Source organism: Drosophila miranda, chromosome XR, assembly GCF_003369915.1.
Source record: "Drosophila miranda strain MSH22 chromosome XR, D.miranda_PacBio2.1, whole genome shotgun sequence".
NCBI classification, from domain to species: domain Eukaryota; kingdom Metazoa; phylum Arthropoda; class Insecta; order Diptera; family Drosophilidae; genus Drosophila; species Drosophila miranda.
This window is the reverse complement of record NC_046674.1, coordinates 50,712,399-50,731,656: the sequence shown is the minus strand read 5'-3', so window position 1 is coordinate 50,731,656 and position 19,258 is coordinate 50,712,399. Positions and strand designations below refer to the sequence as shown.

General features: G+C 45.1%; 2 protein-coding genes across 2 annotated transcripts in view; both read left to right on the top strand.

Moving 5' to 3' along the window:
• LOC117186212 overlaps positions 1 to 19,258 on the top strand; it is a 49,454-nt gene that overhangs the window by 16,724 nt on the left and 13,472 nt on the right. The gene's annotated exons all lie outside the window — the stretch shown is intronic.
• On the top strand, positions 7,790 to 9,834 carry LOC117186209. The gene is made up of 2 exons (XM_033386549.1): positions 7,790 to 8,846; positions 8,911 to 9,834. The coding sequence occupies exons 1-2, from the start codon at positions 8,489 to 8,491 to the stop codon at positions 9,531 to 9,533; spliced, it is 981 nt and encodes a 326-aa protein (XP_033242440.1). The 5' UTR covers positions 7,790 to 8,488; the 3' UTR covers positions 9,534 to 9,834.

Genomic DNA, 19,258 nt, shown 5'->3' with positions numbered 1-19,258 from the left:
ATCAAGAAGATAGGAAAGAACTAGAAAGCAAAATAGACAGTCTAGCCGAAAATAGTATTCAAACTAATGAGTTAAACCTAGTGATAGAAACGATAAATAAAGGAAAGGAGGCCATAAATAATTTAAACGAAGAAAGAAATAAAAACCAACAATTAGAAATTTTGATATTTAACCTCCAACACTTTACAGAATACGTTGAGGATATAGAGTTGGGTATGCCGTTATCTAGACTTGGTATATTCAACCCAAAATTATTAAAGCAAGATAATTTGAAACATGTAAATTCTGAGATAATACTACACATTAAAACTTCAACATGGCTATACAAAATAATTCCTTATCTAGATGAGAACAATAATATCTTAACAGAAATAACATCCGAAGAATATTATGTTGTTGAAGATAAAGTGTTCAATAAGGACACGAGACAAGTAATAAATGACGAATGTATAAATGGCATCATACAACAAAAACCTACAAAATGCCCTTATACAAAAACATATAAGAACATTCAAGTAAATTATATAGAACCAAATATTTTAATAACATGGAACCTCCCAAGTACCAAACTAAGCCAAAACTGTCTAAATAAGGAGATCATTATAGAAGGAAATAATATCAACAAAATGTATAATTGCTCAATCCAAGTAAACGAGTTAATAATAACCCATTCAATGCTCGATTTTACACAGAATGTCTACATTAGTAATAACATAACTAGATTGAAGCCATTGTCTTACGTACAGGCAAAAGAAATGATTATAGAACACACAAAATTATATAATGTACTACAAACAATAATTATAATTGCATTTATTATAACAATAATAATTATAGTTGCGTATTTAACCATTCAATTTAAGAAAATACCCAAAAACATAATTATTAAACATGTAAAACCCAAAGAGGTAGAAGAAAGAGTAGAAATATTAGACTCTCCAATCGCTATAGCAGAAACCCCATCCCCATACCCAAAGGTAGACGCCTGAGGACAGGCTAATGAGAAATGCCGGGGAGTAACATATCCATAATACCCTACACCCACATACCCATTATGTATACGTTAAGCCCTGGACATACGCCCAGCGCTAACCCTACCAAGTTAGGATAAACAAATAATAAGATCCCCAACACTAGAGAACAAATGAATCATAAGCTGTCAACAGGAAATCACACAAATCCCAAGATGATAAAATAAACAATTTGATTCCCACAACCAAATTGAGCCATAGATAACCAAGTAGACAAATTCGGCTCCCACACCCCAATCATATAAACAAGTGGCCAGCCCAAGTGAAAGACGATACAGATCGCCAGCTGCAACCCTTTCATCGAAGCCGACAATACCCATACGTTGGCCAACTCACGTAGGCCAGCGCACCGAAAGCCAAAGCCGCGATCAGCCGAAGTGCAGCCGAAGAAGAAAGCTGCAGCCGAAGATTTAAGCTTTAAATCAAAGCTCGAAAGCTTCCCAAGCTAGGCATATCAGAAAATAGATGAAGACAGAAGAATCAGTTCCATTTGAGACTTTCAACTTAAGAGTCAGGGATAACTCATTAAATAACCATTGTATTAATATAAGTTTGGGTTAAATAAAATTGTTTAAAAACCAAACATCTACATTGGAATTGTTATTATATAGCCCGCAGACGGATCATATCGTAATGGATCGTATCGTACGGCTCACGCGAGTCTTTCTCGATAGTTGTGCGAATAAATTACGAATAAAATCTTTACCAAGAGAATCTCCATTATATTACCCGTGCAAACATTGGACCGTGTTAATACTTTGAAACCCCCCCCTCCCCCTTTCCCCCCTCCCCCAAAAACATAATATGTGATATGCGATTATTGTATGTTTTTTTTTTTTTTTTTGCTCAAGCTATAAAATTTGTGCATCTTTAGGATTAATGTGGAACCACTCCATGTAGAGGATGGTAGAAGAACACAGATCTAAGAAATTCTAGGCTCCTTTGTACAGATACAGATACAGATGATCGACGAGGCAGATGAAGAATTTTCATATTTTTTTTGTTGGTAATTTTAAACTTTAAGCTGAAATAAAATCAAATTTACTTAACAGAAACAAAAAATGAGTACGTTCAATCTGGAACTGGTTCTAGAAGCACGAGCACTTCTCGATAGTTAAGCGATAGCGAACAAATTGCGAAAAAACTGCGAGCAAACGCTCGAAGGAATCTACAAATAATCCCGTGCCACTAGGTTTGAGGTTTCTAGGTTTTATTTTTTACTAAATTGACGAACAAACTAAGAGTTCTGTTCCCTCAAGCGCACACGATACCGATAGATGTCGACAATCGATATGGAATGGAAATCCAAAGATTTGACATCCTTTGCATACAAATTAATGACTGATTTAATATCGAAAACCGGATGGAGTATAGACAGGAAATAGGAAATAGTCCAATATTATAGCGAAGGCAGGCTGGCGAAAATCCTTTAGCTGAACCCTCCTCGAGGGTGCCGGCTGGGCAATGGACACTGCATTACCCGGGACAAGGGTAATGCACTGTCGCTTGCTCTGTCCGGGGTAATGCAGTGTCTAGCTAAGGCTATGGTCCGGCGTCTTCCCGATTCAAAGTCGGGGGAACCGAACCAGGGCCATGGCTAGAGGTGCCTGGCGGTCAGGCCTAAAACGCTAGGGGGTGGTCCCCCCGAAAAATATTAACCAGTATGGACCCTCGGGCCAAATATGGAGGCGAAGAAGGATAAAGCACGGGTTGGGATGTCAACCCAAACGTCGGTGGGAAGCGTGACTGCTACCACCGGCGGGCACGGGGAGGAGCAATCCTCTCTGCGTGTCGCCAGCGGTCACACCTCAGACTTGGCGGGAGCAGGCCAAGTCAGTTGTAAAGCTACTGCCACAACAACAACAACAACAAAAACAACTCACTCCGCAGCCTGCAAGTTGAGCCGCACAGATGCCGTAGGCGACACAGACACGGATCTGGAGAGCGTGCTCTCTATGAGCAGGACGGAGGAAGAGAGCCTTCTCCGCTCACTGGAACCAGGCACCAGCTCCCTGCGTAGGGAAGGGCCGAAGCGTTCCAAGGTGGGGATGAAGGCCAAAGCACAATACAAAGCGGCCCTCAATATCAAAAGCCGGCTGCAAGGTAAAGTAGACATCTCCCAGGAGGAGAAGGTCAAGCTAGCCTGGGCCGAGCAGCGAGTAGACGAGGGCCGACTACATTACGCCCAGATGCCACAGATGAGGGCGTCGAATGGCGAATATGCCAATAAGGTGGAGGAGATGATGGCCACCAAGAGGCAACGCTCGACTGAGAGTGCCATTAAAGACACTCCGGCGAGCAAGCGGCAACGCGGGCCCAAGAGTGCAGCCCCTCCACCGAAAGTGGCCAAGAAGCCATCGAAATCGAACGCGAAGGTCAGCGATGTGACCAAACGACATTTGATCGTGGCACTCATCGACCGGAGCGAGGAAAACGGCAAGATGTCAGCGGCACAGTGGAAGCTTGTGCACGCGCGTCTCGTCGACGCCCTGTTTGCACACATGGAAGAAGACCCCGCGGCCCCTATGCCCACGTTCGATGGTGCTGGGTGGCTAAATGGGGTTAAGATCCTAAAGTGCAACGACGATCCAACCCTAAGGTGGCTGACGCGTACGGTCTGCCAACTGGAGGCGATGTGGGAGGGGGCCAAGCTGGAGGTTGTGGACCGGGAGCTTATCCCGTCCAAGCCTAAGGCGAAGGTACTCTTCCCCATCACAATCCAGGGCGACCGAGCGCTGAAGCTCCTTCAGCGGCAAAACGCGGACGTGCCAACGACCGATTGGAGGATCCTACACATTGGTAGCCCACTACCCAACGAGGGGGGCCAATGTGTGATCCTCCAAATAAACAAGGAGGCAGAGGATCTGCTGTATCCCAAGTTCGGGAAGATGGCGTGGGGCATGGGTAGCGTCTACCTGCGCCTCAAAAAGCGCCACCCTGAGGACAAGGACGCGCATACCCTGCAGGTAGGCGAGGTGGAAAAGGACTTAGGTCTCGAGTCCATCGTGGAGGCCGCCCAGGGTCTTGCGCTTGAGGACGAAGACGAGGAAGACGGTGACCTGACGTTAGTAGTCAACCCGTCGGATGCAAGTGAGCCAGCCACCCATGCTGAGTGTGCTGCAGCTAAACTTGCATAAAAGCAAGGTAGCGTCGGCGGAGCTCCTCATCGCCATGGAGCAAGGGCTCGCCGACATAGCTCTAGTCCAGGAGCCCTGGATTGCGACAGGCAATTCAGTGGCCGGACTAAAGTCCTCAAATCACAACCTGTTCTACGCAACATCGGTAAGCAGGAACAGAACCGTCGTACTCGTACGAAAGGGAATCCATGCTTACCTTATGTCTCATTACAACACGGATGACCTGACGGTTGTGATGCTGGAAAGCGAGGAAAAGCGCCTTCTGGTGGCTTCCTGCTACATGGCTCACGACAGACCCGCACCACCCGACGAACTCAGGGGCCTGGTGACAGAAGCCGGCACCAAAAACTATCAACTCGTCATCGGGACGGACGCCAATGCCCACCACAATGTGTGGGGAAGCACCGACATCAATGACAGAGGTGAGTCACTCTTAGACTTTATACTTTATACTAATCTATATATAGCAAACGTCGGGGAGGAGCACACCTTCGTGGGTCCGACTTCATCCAACGTGCTAGACCTAACACTAGCAACGGGAAACAGTACTACGGTATCTAGCTGGAGGGTCCTTGAAAGACCCTCCTTCTCAGATCACAAGTACATTCAGTTTAAGTGCGACTTCAAACATTCTTCGAAGGTAATAGTCTATAGAAACCCCCGGAATACAAACTGGGAAAAGTTTAAAAAGACAGTTACTTCGAAGCTCGCGAGTCCGGGCACAGTGAAATCCGCGGAGGACATAGAGAAGTCTCTAGAGACCCTATCCAACGCGTTACTGGACGCCTACCATACATCGTGCAAACCCTCGAGGACGAAGAAGAGGTCCAAGCCACTCTGGTGGAGCCGGGATCTCTCTCTTCAAAGGGACAACCTCAAAAAATTCTTTAAGATCGCCAAACAAGCGAACGAAGGGATCGTCTATGAGGAATACAGACTCCTACTCAGCAGCTACAAGAAGGAAATACGCAAAGCACAACGGAACTCGTGGAGGACCTTCTGCTCCAACATCGAGAAAGTACCAGAAACCGCACGGCTACGGAAGCTGCTCTCTAAGCAGCCTAACACACAAAGCCAATTTAAGCTAGATGACGGACAGTGGACAGAGGGCAGTGATGAAGCCCTAACAGCACTAATGGAGGAACATTTCCCTGGTTGCACCGAGGTCGCTGATGCCAAAGAGCACCAGGACCTAGCAACCGAGGAACAACACCCCCCAACAGATCTGTTAACCACTAAGCGAATCCACTGGACAATAGACTCCTTTTCGGGCACAAAAGCACCAGGCCTTGACGGGGTATTCCCAGCCATGATGCAGGTGACCAAAGAGGCGATTACCCCATGGCTTTCCGCAATATTCACAACTTGTCTAAGTACAGGCTACATCCCTGTCCAATGGAGAACCTCGAGAGTTGTCTTCCTCCCAAAGGCAGGAAAGTGCAGCCATGCGAGTCCCAAGGACTATAGACCGATAAGCCTTACCTCCTTTATATTAAAAACGCTAGAAAAGCTGCTGGACTTACACATCAGGAATGAGGTAGGGGGACTGATGTCAACCAACCAGCATGCCTATACTAAAGGGAAATCGGTGGAGACCGCACTACATTCGGTAGTAGCTACCATTGAGAAAGCCCTTCACAATAAAAAGTATGCACTGGGAGTATTCGTGGACATCTCCGGAGCATACAACAACGTGGCTACGGAAGCAATAACAAATTGCCTGGTAGCAACTAATACACACCCAGCAATCAACCTGTGGATAAGGAACCTCCTAGGTTGCAGACGGGTGAAATCAGAGTGGGGCACCGCTTCCATGGTGAAAGAGGCACACAGAGGCACACCCAGGGTGGAGTCCTGTCGCCCCTCCTGTGGAATCTGGTGGTCGACGACCTCATCAAGAGATACGAAAGGAAGGCCCCAATAATAACAGCTTATGCGGACGACATAATCATACTTATTACGGGTGTTTGCCCATCGACCCTCAGCTCACTAATGCAACGAACACTCAGGGAGATACGCGAGTGGGCGGAAGAAGTAGAACTCAGTATCAACGCGGACAAGACGGACCTCATCCTCTTTACCAAGAGGTACAAGGTACCGATATGGACCCCCCCCGAAGATCAATCAAACTAGGCTAACCCCAAAAACACAAGTCAAATACCTGGGCACAGTACTGGATAGTAAACTGGCATGGAAACCCAATGTATTGGAAAGGGTGAAGAAGGCCACCATTGCGCTTTATGCATCCAAGAAGATGCTCAGCAGCACATGGGGCCTATCTCCGGCTCTGATGCATTGGATTTACATCTCGGTGGTGCGACCAACTCTGCTGTATGGAGTCTTAGTGTGGTGGCAAGCTACTGGAAAGAAAACGTATCATAAGCTTATGTAAAGGACTCAGCGACAGGCTTTGCTCTGTATTACAGGGGCGCTGAGGTCAACCCCAACAAAAGCACTCGAAACCCTACTTGGAATCGAACCCCTAGACATCCACGCCCGTCTGACTGCAGGAAAGGCAGCACAACGCCTCATCGCTTCAGGAAATATGTCGCCACAAGAATACGGGCATAGTTCAATTGGAAGGGAAATGAACAGATCAACTGATTACATGACCCCCCAAACATGCCTCGACGTAAAAACAACTGCATCCTTGGGACCTGAAGACTGGAAAATCGGAAGAGACCAAACGGAGCACCTCAATATATATACGGACGGCTCCAAGATGGACGGAGGAGTAGGAGCGGGCCTATACTGTACAGACCCTGAGATAAGGCTGTCATATAAGCTACCGGACCATTGTAGCATATTCCAGGCAGAGGTTTTTGCCATCAGGAAAGCAGCAGAAGTCGCTCTTCTCACTGAAAGAGCACACGATGCGGTCAACCTATTCGTCGACAGCCAAGCGGCGATAAGATCCATGCAGTCGTCCGCGGTCAGTTCCAGAAATGTCTTGGCGAGCAGGGAGGCACTAGATACCCTAAGCACGACAAAGTCAGTGCGGATCTACTGGATTCCCAGCCACCAGGGCATCGAAGGGAACGAGACGGCGGACGTACTAGCTAAGGAAGGCGTCGGGCTGGCGAATACGAGAACCGAGAACGTGCCTGTCTCCCTCAGAACGCTGCAAAGCGATCTAGAAAAGCAGGCCGGATCACAAACCGAATGTAGGTGGAGGAGTACCACCGCCTGCAGAACCTCGAAAATCATGTGCAAGGAACGCAATGACAAACTCAGCCACTACCTGCTGCACCTACCACGGAAGGACTGCAGATTATTAGTGGGAATATTAACGGGACACTGCCTGGCTGCGGCGCATGCGACAAAGCTAGGAATCACAAACAGAGACAGTTGTAGGAAATGTGACGAACCTGGGGCAACCGAAACCCTAGAACATCTCATCTGCAACTGTCCTGCTCTCTTAAGGGCAAGGAGGAGATACCTGGTCGCCCCAGTGCTGGCATCACTGGAAGATGCCTCCAAGAGGACGCCACAGCAACTACTGGCCTATGCGAAAAATACCTCGATCCTCGAGGACTTCAAAGCCCACTAAACACTGCCGCGACGGTTCATACCCCCCCCCTATCCGGACAACTAAGGGCCATACTGGCCTATGTGGGGCCCCCTCTGGAGCCGTCCGGGTCAACCTAACCTAACCTATAGCGAAGGCTATGCAATACCAGAACTATACCATAACTCTCCGTAACTGTCCGTAACTGTCCGTAACTCTCTCACTTCCAACAACTGTTGGAACAGTGAAAACAGATTTGAGTTCTTATCCCCTCGAAAGTTATAGCCGTGGAAAGGGAAATGGCGAAGCACTTGGGTTATTCTGCGCGTAGATAGATTTACAGCTCTTGCAGACCCTCTGGGGTGGCTTTATAGCTGCCTCCCGGCACTCCTGGTTGTTGTAAACCTGTAGGCACGAAGGATGTGTCGGGGCCCACTCTGAACCTGTTCCAGTCTCGGGCTGTCTCTCTCTCTGTCTCTGTTTTCTCAGTCGGGGATCATACCTGCCTGGCCCCATGCCGATTGGGTTGTCCATTTGGAGCTGGCAGGTGGCAGATGGCAGGTTATCCTCTTCTCGGCCCGTGATCTATGGGGGGCCATCTTTGGGTGCCAGCCAGTCGGGTGCCGGCATGACAACCCCAAAGTCGACAGGCAAAAGCCCATAGACGATCGATCGTCTTCAGAGATTGCACATGCAAAAGATACACAGGTATTCCGCAAGGGATTCATTCCTTATCTGGAACGTGGAGCGAAGGATCTTCTACGCGCATGTTTCCTTGATAGACTACAGAGTACCAGGTACCAGGTACCAGGATGTTCCATAAAGCGTGGTCAGCCCCGCCCAGGACTGGGTCCCAGAATCCTGCGAGGCAGAGTCCTACGCCTGCGAGGCATATACACTTGGTTTTAGTGCCGGTCTCTGATTATAGTAAAGCCCACTCTGAACCTGTTCCAGTCTCGGGCTGTCTCTGTCTCTGTTTTCTCAGTCAGTCTCCAAATCAGGCGCTGAAACTATTGCCACAAGCAAGTGCAAGTGTGTTGCTTACAGTTTTCACCGACTCGTTTGCCCGTTGCTCGCTTGAGAAGTCGAAAGGTTTACCCAGGAGACGGAAAATCCGGAAAAAGAGACGAGAGATGCCTGCAAAGAAAAAAGTTGAAGGCAAAGCTAAAGGTAAAGGAAGTACTCGGTTCTGCGGCCATCGGACAGTCGTAACTTTGCCAAAATCTCATTTCAGCCGCGAGTGGGGAGTCGCTGCGTGGGGATACAGGATCTGCGGCAACCGCGACTGTGGTTCGGCGCCAAATGCCGCCGCGCGCCTGCAAGAGCAAGAGCCAGAGCGCCGCCAGTCCCAGTCTTAGTCCCAGCCACCAGCAGCCCAGCCGCCAGCCAGACGCCGACCACCGGTTCCCAGGCGCCATCGCAGACCATCGCAAAGTCGAGGCCCACCGGTCTCGAGACGATTTTGAGCGGCCCGGCGATGAGGACGCCGCCCAGGTGGAGGACGATGACCCGACTAGCAGCCATGCCGTGGCATTCGGCGAGTGCCAGCGCCGCGGCCTCGCCCTGGGTACGGGCGAAAAAAAAACGAACCCTGTCGCAGAAGCGCTGCCTGAAGGTACGCAACACCTTGGGCGAACGCAGCACCCGGCACATGATGACAATGCGGGCGTTCCAAAGCGAGCGATTGATACGATACATTCACGAGTACTCATGCCCAAGCCCGAGCCCGAGTACTCTGTGCAGCATCCACATCGGGGAATCAACATAAATGGGTGGCTCCGCGGACGGTGTTCCAGCAGTCGCGCTTGGGCGGTCCGAGTGAGCAGTAACGGATCTTCTGCAGAAATCACTGCATAGATACTGTTGTGAAATCATCATCGTTCCTTCTGTTTCGTAGATCAGACGCGTTTTTGTTTGGCGCTCCGCATATTTTCCCTTTGTTTTACATAAACAACCGGTGTTTTCTTAAATAAACATTAAATACCTTTCTAATCCACCTACTATCTGTAAACCTATTCTATTCCGCGAGTGCATGCCTTTTGATTTGTGTTTAATCATTATTTATTGAACTTAAAATTGTTCGGCGTCGGGTTGTTGTGTTTGTGTTGTTGCCGTGAGTACATTACATTGCATTACAGCTCTCGTCTCTCGTCTCGTGATCCAGATTCAGCAATCTGATAGATATGGTCATTATCTATGATTCTGCGTTTTTAGTTTTCTCGAATGTGCAATATTGTGGATGCAACAGATTTTCGTCCTTTGTGTGGGCGGAAGGGGGTGGGGCGAAATTTTGAGAAACACGTTTTATAGTAAGATCTAACAGGAGTGCGGATACCAAATTCGGTTACTCTAGCCTTAATAGTCTCTGAGATTTTTGAATATCCCCAGATTTTCGTCCTTTGCGGGGGCGGAAGGGGGTGTGGCGAAATTTTGAAACAAATTCGTCTCGGTCCGATATTTTAGAAGTGTGGATACCAGATTTGGTTGCTCTGGCTTTTGTAGTCTCTGAGATCTAGGCGCTAATGTTTTACTCTAAGCAAAGCCGCCTACGCTACGTGTGTGTTAGAGAGAGACAGGGGGAGAAAAAATGAAATTGTTTTCTTGATGCTGGCTATAATAATAATACGATCCAATTCAGATTCCGCAGTCTTAAAGATATGGTCATTCTCTACAATTCTACGTTTTTGGTTTTCTCATATCTTTAAAATTGTGGATGCCACAGATTTTCGTCCACATATGACATATGACATATCACAGAAGTCTGGATCTAAAACATCGTTGCTCTAGCTCTTATAGTCTTTGAGCACTAGGCGCTGAAGGGGACGGACAGACGGACAGACGGACGGACGGACGGACGGACGGACGGACAGACAGACAGGGCTCAATCGACTCGGCTATTGATGCTGATCAAGAATATATATACTTTATGGGGTCGGAAACGATTCCTTCTGGACGTTACACACATCCACTTTTACCACAAATCTAATATACCCCAATACTCATTTTGAGTATCGGGTATAAAAATCATAAGGAGTTATTTCATCCAGGAATTGAGAAAACAATCAATTGGTTTAAAGGAAAAAACTATTATCCAGACCATCAAAAATTAATTCAAAACATAATAAATGAATGCACTACTTGTAGTATTGCCAAAACGGAACATCGTGATACTAAGTTAGCATTCGAGATAGCCCCAGAAATACAGAACGTCAGAGAAAGATATGTTATGGATTTTTATATGATAGGTAACTAGCAATTCCTATCGTGTATAGACATTTACTCGAAATTTGCCTCACTTATAGAAGTGAACAGTCGCGACTGGCTTGAAACAAAAAGAGCCATTATAAAAATCTTTAACGAAATGGGCAAGCCTCAAGAGATAAAAGCCGATAAAGATTCAGCTTTCATGTGCGCAGCATTGCAAACATGGCTAATCTCGGAAGATGTGAAAATACAAATCACATCTAGCAAAAATGGGATATCAGATGTAGAAAGATTCCATAAAACAGTTAATGAAAAATTGAGAGTGATAACGACCGAAAACGACCCTGAAACAAAATATACAAAATTCGAGATAATCTTATATATTTATAATCATTAAACAAAGCATAACACGAAAAACAGGACACCTGCCGACATATTCATTTATGCAGGAACGCCTGAATATAATACACAATTAAATAAAGAAAAGCAGATCAATAAATTGAATCAAAAACGTAACAATTACGAAGTAGACACAAGGTTGAAACAATCCCCATTATTAAAGTCCAAAATAACTAATCCATTTAAAAAGACGGGAGAAATAACAAAGCTTGATGAAAATCATTATGAGGAGAAAAATAGAGGTAGGAAAATAACACATTATAAATCAAAATTCAAAAAGAAAAAGAAAACTAATAAAAGTAAATACAATAATTACAGAGACTCAGAAGATAATGACGGGAACAATGAACCGCAACCTGATTAGATCAATGATCATACTCATGTTCGCGATTCTATTGGCAAATGGACAAAATATTGAAATAAACCCAATAAAATCCCCGTATGGATATCTCATATTCAATACTGGAACAATAAATATACCAATTAATTACGAATATCACTACCTTACGGTAAACATAACAAAAACTGAAGAAACTTATGTAAGCCTTATAGAAAGAGCTAACCACTTCAAAGAAGTAATTCAAATACAATATTTAGTGGACAAGCTCACAAGAGAAATAAATGGGTTGAAAATAGCCAAACGCAGTAAGAGAGGATTAATAAACATAGTCAGTACAGCCTATAAATACTTATTTGGAACATTGGATCAAGAAGATAAGAAAGAACTAGAAAGCAAAAAAAACAGTCTAGCCGAAAATAGTATTCAAACCAATGAGTTAAACCTAGTGATAGAAACGATAAATAAAGGAAAGGAGGCCATAAATAATTTAAACGAAGAAAGAAATAAAAACCAACAATTAGAAATTTTGATATTTAACCTCCAACACTTTACAGAATACGTTGAGGATATAGAGTTGGGTATGCCGTTATCTAGACTTGGTATATTCAACCCAAAATTATTAAAGCAAGATAATTTGAAACATGTAAATTCTGAGATAATACTACACATTAAAACTTCAACATGGCTATACAAAATAATTCCTTATCTAGATGAGAACAATAATATCTTAACAGAAATAACATCCGAAGAATATTATGTTGTTGAAGATAAAGTGTTCAATAAGGACACGAGACAAGTAATAAATGACGAATGTATAAATGGCATCATACAACAAAAACCTACAAAATGCCCTTATACAAAAACATATAAGAACATTCAAGTAAATTATATAGAACCAAATATTTTAATAACATGGAACCTCCCAAGTACCAAACTAAGCCAAAACTGTCTAAATAAGGAGATCATTATAGAAGGAAATAATATCAACAAAATGTATAATTGCTCAATCCAAGTAAACGAGTTAATAATAACCCATTCAATGCTCGATTTTACACAGAATGTCTACATTAGTAATAACATAACTAGATTGAAGCCATTGTCTTACGTACAGGCAAAAGAAATGATTATAGAACACACAAAATTATATAATGTACTACAAACAATAATTATAATTGCATTTATTATAACAATAATAATTATAGTTGCGTATTTAACCATTCAATTTAAGAAAATACCCAAAAACATAATTATTAAACATGTAAAACCCAAAGAGGTAGAAGAAAGAGTAGAAATATTAGACTCTCCAATCGCTATAGCAGAAACCCCATCCCCATACCCAAAGGTAGACGCCTGAGGACAGGCTAATGAGAAATGCCGGGGGAGTAACATATCCATAATACCCTACACCCACATACCCATTATGTATACGTTAAGCCCTGGACATACGCCCAGCGCTAACCCTACCAAGTTAGGATAAACAAATAATAAGATCCCCAACACTAGAGAACAAATGAATCATAAGCTGTCAACAGGAAATCACACAAATCCCAAGATGATAAAATAAACAATTTGATTCCCACAACCAAATTGAGCCATAGATAACCAAGTAGACAAATTCGGCTCCCACACCCCAATCATATAAACAAGTGGCCAGCCCAAGTGAAAGACGATACAGATCGCCAGCTGCAACCCTTTCATCGAAGCCGACAATACCCATACGTTGGCCAACTCACGTAGGCCAGCGCACCGAAAGCCAAAGCCGCGATCAGCCGAAGTGCAGCCGAAGAAGAAAGCTGCAGCCGAAGATTTAAGCTTTAAATCAAAGCTCGAAAGCTTCCCAAGCTAGGCATATCAGAAAATAGATGAAGACAGAAGAATCAGTTCCATTTGAGACTTTCAACTTAAGAGTCAGGGATAACTCATTAAATAACCATTGTATTAATATAAGTTTGGGTTAAATAAAATTGTTTAAAAACCAAACATCTACATTGGAATTGTTATTATATAGCCCGCAGACGGATCATATCGTAATGGATCGTATCGTACGGCTCACGCGAGTCTTTCTCGATAGTTGTGCGAATAAATTACGAATAAAATCTTTACCAAGAGAATCTCCATTATATTACCCGTGCAAACATTGGACCGTGTTAATACTTTGAAACCCCCCCTCCCCCTTTCCCCACTCCCCAAAAAACAAAATATGTGATATGCGATTATTGTATGTTTTTTTTTTTTTTTTTGTTCAAGCTATAAAATTTGTGCATCTTTAGGATTAATGTGGAACCACTCCATGTAGAGGATGGTAGAAGAACACAGATCTAAGAAATTCTAGGCTCCTTTGTACAGATACAGATACAGATGATCGACGAGGCAGATGAAGAATTTTCATATTTTTTTTTTTGGTAATTTTAAACTTTAAGCTGAAATAAAATCAAATTTATTTAACAGAAACAAAAAATGAGTACGTTCAATCTGGAACTGGTTCTAGAAGCACGAGCACTTCTCGATAGTTAAGCGATAGCGAACAAATTGCGAATAAACTGCGAGCAAACGCTCGAAGGAAGCTACAAATAATCCCGTGCCACTAGGTTTGAGGTTTCTAGGTTTTATTTTTTACTAAATTGACGAACAAACTAAGAGTTCTGTTCCCTCAAGCGCACACGATACCGATAGATGTCGACAATCGATATGGAATGGAAATCCAAAGATTTGACATCCTTTGCATACAAATTAATGACTGATTTAATATCGAAAACCGGATGGAGTATAGACAGGAAATAGGAAATAGTCCAATATTATAGCGAAGGCTATTCAATACCAGAACTATACCATAACTCTCCGTAACTGTCCGTAACTCTCTCACTTCCAACAACTGTTGGAACAGTGAAAACAGATTTGAGTTCTTATCCCCTCGAAAGTTATAGCCGTGGAAAGGGAAATGGCGAAGCACTTGGGTTATTCTGCGCGTAGATAGATTTACAGCTCTTGCAGACCCTCTGGGGTGGCTTTATAGCTGCCTCCCGGCACTCCTGGTTGTTGTAAACCTGTAGGCACGAAGGATGTGTCGGGGCCCACTCTGAACCTGTTCCAGTCTCGGGCTGTCTCTCTCTCTGTCTCTGTTTTCTCAGTCGGGGATCATACCTGCCTGGCCCCATGCCGATTGGGTTGTCCATTTGGAGCTGGCAGGTGGCAGATGGCAGGTTATCCTCTTCTCGGCCCGTGATCTATGGGGGGCCATCTTTGGGTGCCAGCCAGTCGGGTGCCGGCATGACAACCCCAAAGTCGACAGGCAAAAGCCCATAGACGATCGATCGTCTTCAGAGATTGCACATGCAAAAGATACACAGGTATTCCGCAAGGGATTCATTCCTTATCTGGAACGTGGAGCGAAGGATCTTCTACGCGCATGTTTCCTTGATAGACTACAGAGTACTAGGTACCAGGTACCAGGATGTTCCATAAAGCGTGGTCAGCCCCGCCCAGGACTGGGTCCCAGAATCCTGCGAGGCAGAGTCCTACGCCTGCGAGGCATATACACTTGGTTTTAGTGCCGGTCTCTGATTATAGTAAAGCCCACTCTGAACCTGTTCCAGTCTCGGGCTGTCTCTGTCTCTGTTTTCTCAGTCAGTCTCCAAATCAGGCGCTGAAACTATTGTCACAAGCAAGTGCAAGTGTGTTGCTTACAGTTTTCACCGACTCGTTTGCCCGTTGCTCGCTTGAGAAGTCGAAAGGTTTACCCAGGAGACGGAAAATCCGGAAAAAGAGACGAGAGATGCCTGCAAAGAAAAAAGTTGAAGGCAAAGCTAAAGGTAATGGAAGTACTCGGTTCTGCGGCAATCGGACAGTCGTAACTTTGCCAAAATCTCATTTCAGCCGGGAGTGGGAGTCGCTGCGGATACAGGATCTGCGGCAACCCAGCCGCCAGCAGCCCAGCCGCCTGGCCAAGAAGCCCAGCCAGACGCCGACCACCGGTTCCCAGGCGCCATCGCAGACCATCGCAAAGTCGAGGCCCACCGGTCTCGAGACGATTTTGAGCGGCCCGGCGATGAGGACGCCGCCCAGGTGGAGGACGATGACCCGACCAGCAGCCATGCCGTGGCATTCGGCGAGTGCCAGCGCGCGGCCTCGCCCTGGGTACGGGCGAAAAAAAAAGAACCCTGTCGCAGAAGCGCTGCCTGAAGGTACGCAACACCTTGGGCGAACGCAGCACCCGGCACATGATGACAATGCGGGCGTTCCAAAGCGAGCGATTGATACGATACATTCACGAGTACTCATGCCCAAGCCCGAGCCCGAGTACTCTGTGCAGCATCCACATCGGGGAATCAACATAAATGGGTGGCTCCGCGGACGGTGTTCCAGCAGTCGCGCTTGGGCGGTCCGAGTGAGCAGTAACGGATCTTCTGCAGAAATCACTGCATAGATACTGTTGTGAAATCATCATCGTTCCTTCTGTTTCGTAGATCAGACGCGTTTTTGTTTGGCGCTCCGCATATTTTCCCTTTGTTTTACATAAACAACCGGTGTTTTCTTAAATAAACATTAAATACCTTTCTAATCCACCTACTATCTGTAAACCTATTCTATTCCGCGAGTGCATGCCTTTTGATTTGTGTTTAATTATTATTTATTGAACTTAAAATTGTTCGGCGTCGGGTTGTTGTGTTTGTGTTGTTGCCGTGAGTACATTACATTACATTACAGCTCTCGTCTCTCGTCTTGTAGCTTTTGTTGTTTTATCACTCTCTCACTATCACCTCAACTTCAATAACTGTTCTTTCTCTCTCACTCTTTAAACTTTCTGAGCAATAGCGCTCTCTGCTTGGTACCTCTCGCTATAACCGCTCTCCACTCTGCTCACTTTTTTTACCAATTCCGCTTTGAGCGTTGTCTGGCACATTGGTCTGGTACCAATTTGTTTTGGAAATTTTCTTTCTTTTTTCGCAAATTTTCTTTAGTAAATAAATAAATAATAAAAATGGAATACGCTGTGGTCTGCGCCAAAAAAACCTGTAAGAAGCAGATCAGCCGAATGTCCCCTTCTGGCTCTACGACAGCGTAGTGCACGCAAAATGCGCTGGATTTTCTGGCCTCGTGAGTGATGCTATAGCCAAACGTAATGGGGTGCATTAAAGTTGCGAGGCATGCCGTGCGGTGGAGAATGACATGGTGGCTTTTATGAGGCAGACGCGGAATGGCTTTAATGAGCTGACCGTTGGCTTTAAAAAGCAATACGATCGGCTCCTAGCCATGGAGTCTCAATTTGGCAGTCTGGCGTAAAAAGGTCACTCCGCGGGATCTGCAAGTGCCAACCGTCACTCAGCCGTGCGCCGCCGAAAAACTGACTCCGACCACTCCAAGTGTGCAGCAGTTGATCTCGTTTGCCAAACCAAGGGCAACGACAGCTGCTGGCGACGCAGATTCGGTAGCCGAATTCATCGCCTCGAAGAATGTGCAGCCAAGTACGTCTGCAGCGTCCATGTCCGTGGTGTCCGCAAGTTCGTTAGTTGTCCCGTCTATCCCGATCCCACCAGTAAATAGACGTTCCGGACCTCCGGATATTGCCACCACAGGTACTAGGCCTGTGGTGACTAAACCACTGGAGGGAGTCCCACCAAACGACAAGTTTTTGTTTCACGGCTGGCCTCTGACCTCACATCTAATGATGTAATTGCTTTTATTCAAAGCAAAATAAAAGCCGTGGGTTTAAAGGTGGAGAAATTCAACTTCTCTTATGCCAGGGAGATAGCCTCGTTTAAGGTAAGCATCTCCCCAACTCAATTTGACACCATGTGCTCCGCCAAATTTTTGGCCGGAGCATTTGGTGGTGAAGGAGTTTAAGGCTAAGAAGAAGAATAGGCGCCCCATATCCCTTACAAATCTTTCCAGTGTGCCACCCTCAACCTCAACTTCCCGTCTTGCTTCCACTTTTCCGAAAAACTAACTTCTCTTTTAGTAACGTATCAGAATGTTAGAGGCTTGCGTAGTAAGCTCAGCATTCTTTTCCGGGATAGTGTTGCATTTGCTTCCCACGTTATTGTGCTTACCGAAACCTACCGACATGACTTTGTTGACGGCTTGCTTGACCTGTCCCTGTCTCAAGTCAATCATGTAAAAAATTCCTTGGGTCGATTGCTTGATCTGTGCTTTGTATCGGATCCGACCTTACAAAGCTCGAGCTGTTGTTAACTCGAGCACTTCCGCTCACTATACCTGAAGACGCCTACCATCCTACTTTCGAAGTGTCGCTAGATATAGGACCAACTGTATTGGATCGGTCGAGTAGGCCACCTGAACGTTTCCGTTGCTTTCGTAAAGCCAAATTTTAGAAGCTTTATAATCTAATTAGGGATTTTTATTGGTCCGCTTTGTACTTGTGCACTGATGTCATAAAAGGCACAAACATTTTTTACAATGCTCTTGGCACATTTTTTGATTCTTGTGTCCCGCTTTCTTGTCCGATTAGATCTGGAAAACCCCCTTGGTTTACCAAAGAGTTATCCAGTCTAAAAAACTTAAAATCAAGACTTTATAAAAAATTTCAAGAAGTGGGTTCTCCTACTTCTCACTCTCGCTATGTAATAGCTCGGTCAAACTTTTCAGTTCTTAATGCTCAATGCTATAAGAACTACCTATCTCGATGCAGGATACGTTTTTCTCAGGACCCTAAACAGTTTTACTGCTTCGTAAACAGTAAGCGTAGAACGTCCGCACACCCATCCTCGCTTTCATTTTGTAATACGTCGGCAAATAATGATCAGGCAATTGCCGATCTTTTTGCCCAATTTTTCCAAACCACCTATTCTGAGGAAAGCTACTCTGGTCATCCGTACCCATACGGTTTACCGAGGTCGAAAGGCATTTTCAGTCCCTTGTTAAATGAATGTTCTTTACTTCATGATCTTCGACTAGTTAAGCCGGTGTTTTCACCGGGTCCAGACGGGGTTCCAGGTTGTGTACTCAGGTACTGCGCCGAGGCTCTGTGTGGACCTTTGCTTAAACTATTCACCCTGTCCATTGATTCTTCTTGCTTCCCCCCGATCTGGAAGGAATCGTTTGTAATTCCTCTCCATAAAAAAGGTAACAAGTCTGTTGCAAAAAATTATAGAGGTATAGCAAAGTTATCCGCTATTCCTAAAATGTTTGAGAAGGTTTTAACTCCGCACTTGCAACATCTCTGCAAGTCACTTATATCTCCAATTCAGCATGGATTTATAAGGCGGCGATCAACCACCACGAAGTTGTTAGAGTTTACCTCTTTCATTATTAAAGGCTTTCAAGGTAACTTACAGACGGATGTTATTTACACCGACTTTAGTAAAGCATTCGACTCTGTAAACCATTCCCTTTTAGCGCATAAACTTAAGCTTTTAGGGTTTCCGGCCAACCTCCTGAGATGGATTTCTAGCTATCCTTGTTCTAGGTCTCAACAAGTCCTCTTCAAAAACACCCTCTCTTTACCAGTAAAGGTTTCTTGGGGAGTACCACAGGGCAGCCATCTAGGCCCCTTACTCTTCACACTCTTTATTAATGACTTGCCTTCAGTATTAACATACTCTCGAGTACTTATGTATGCGGATGATGTTAAACTCTGTGTCCAGTACAAGGACATTTTATTTCATTCTCGCTTGCAATCCGA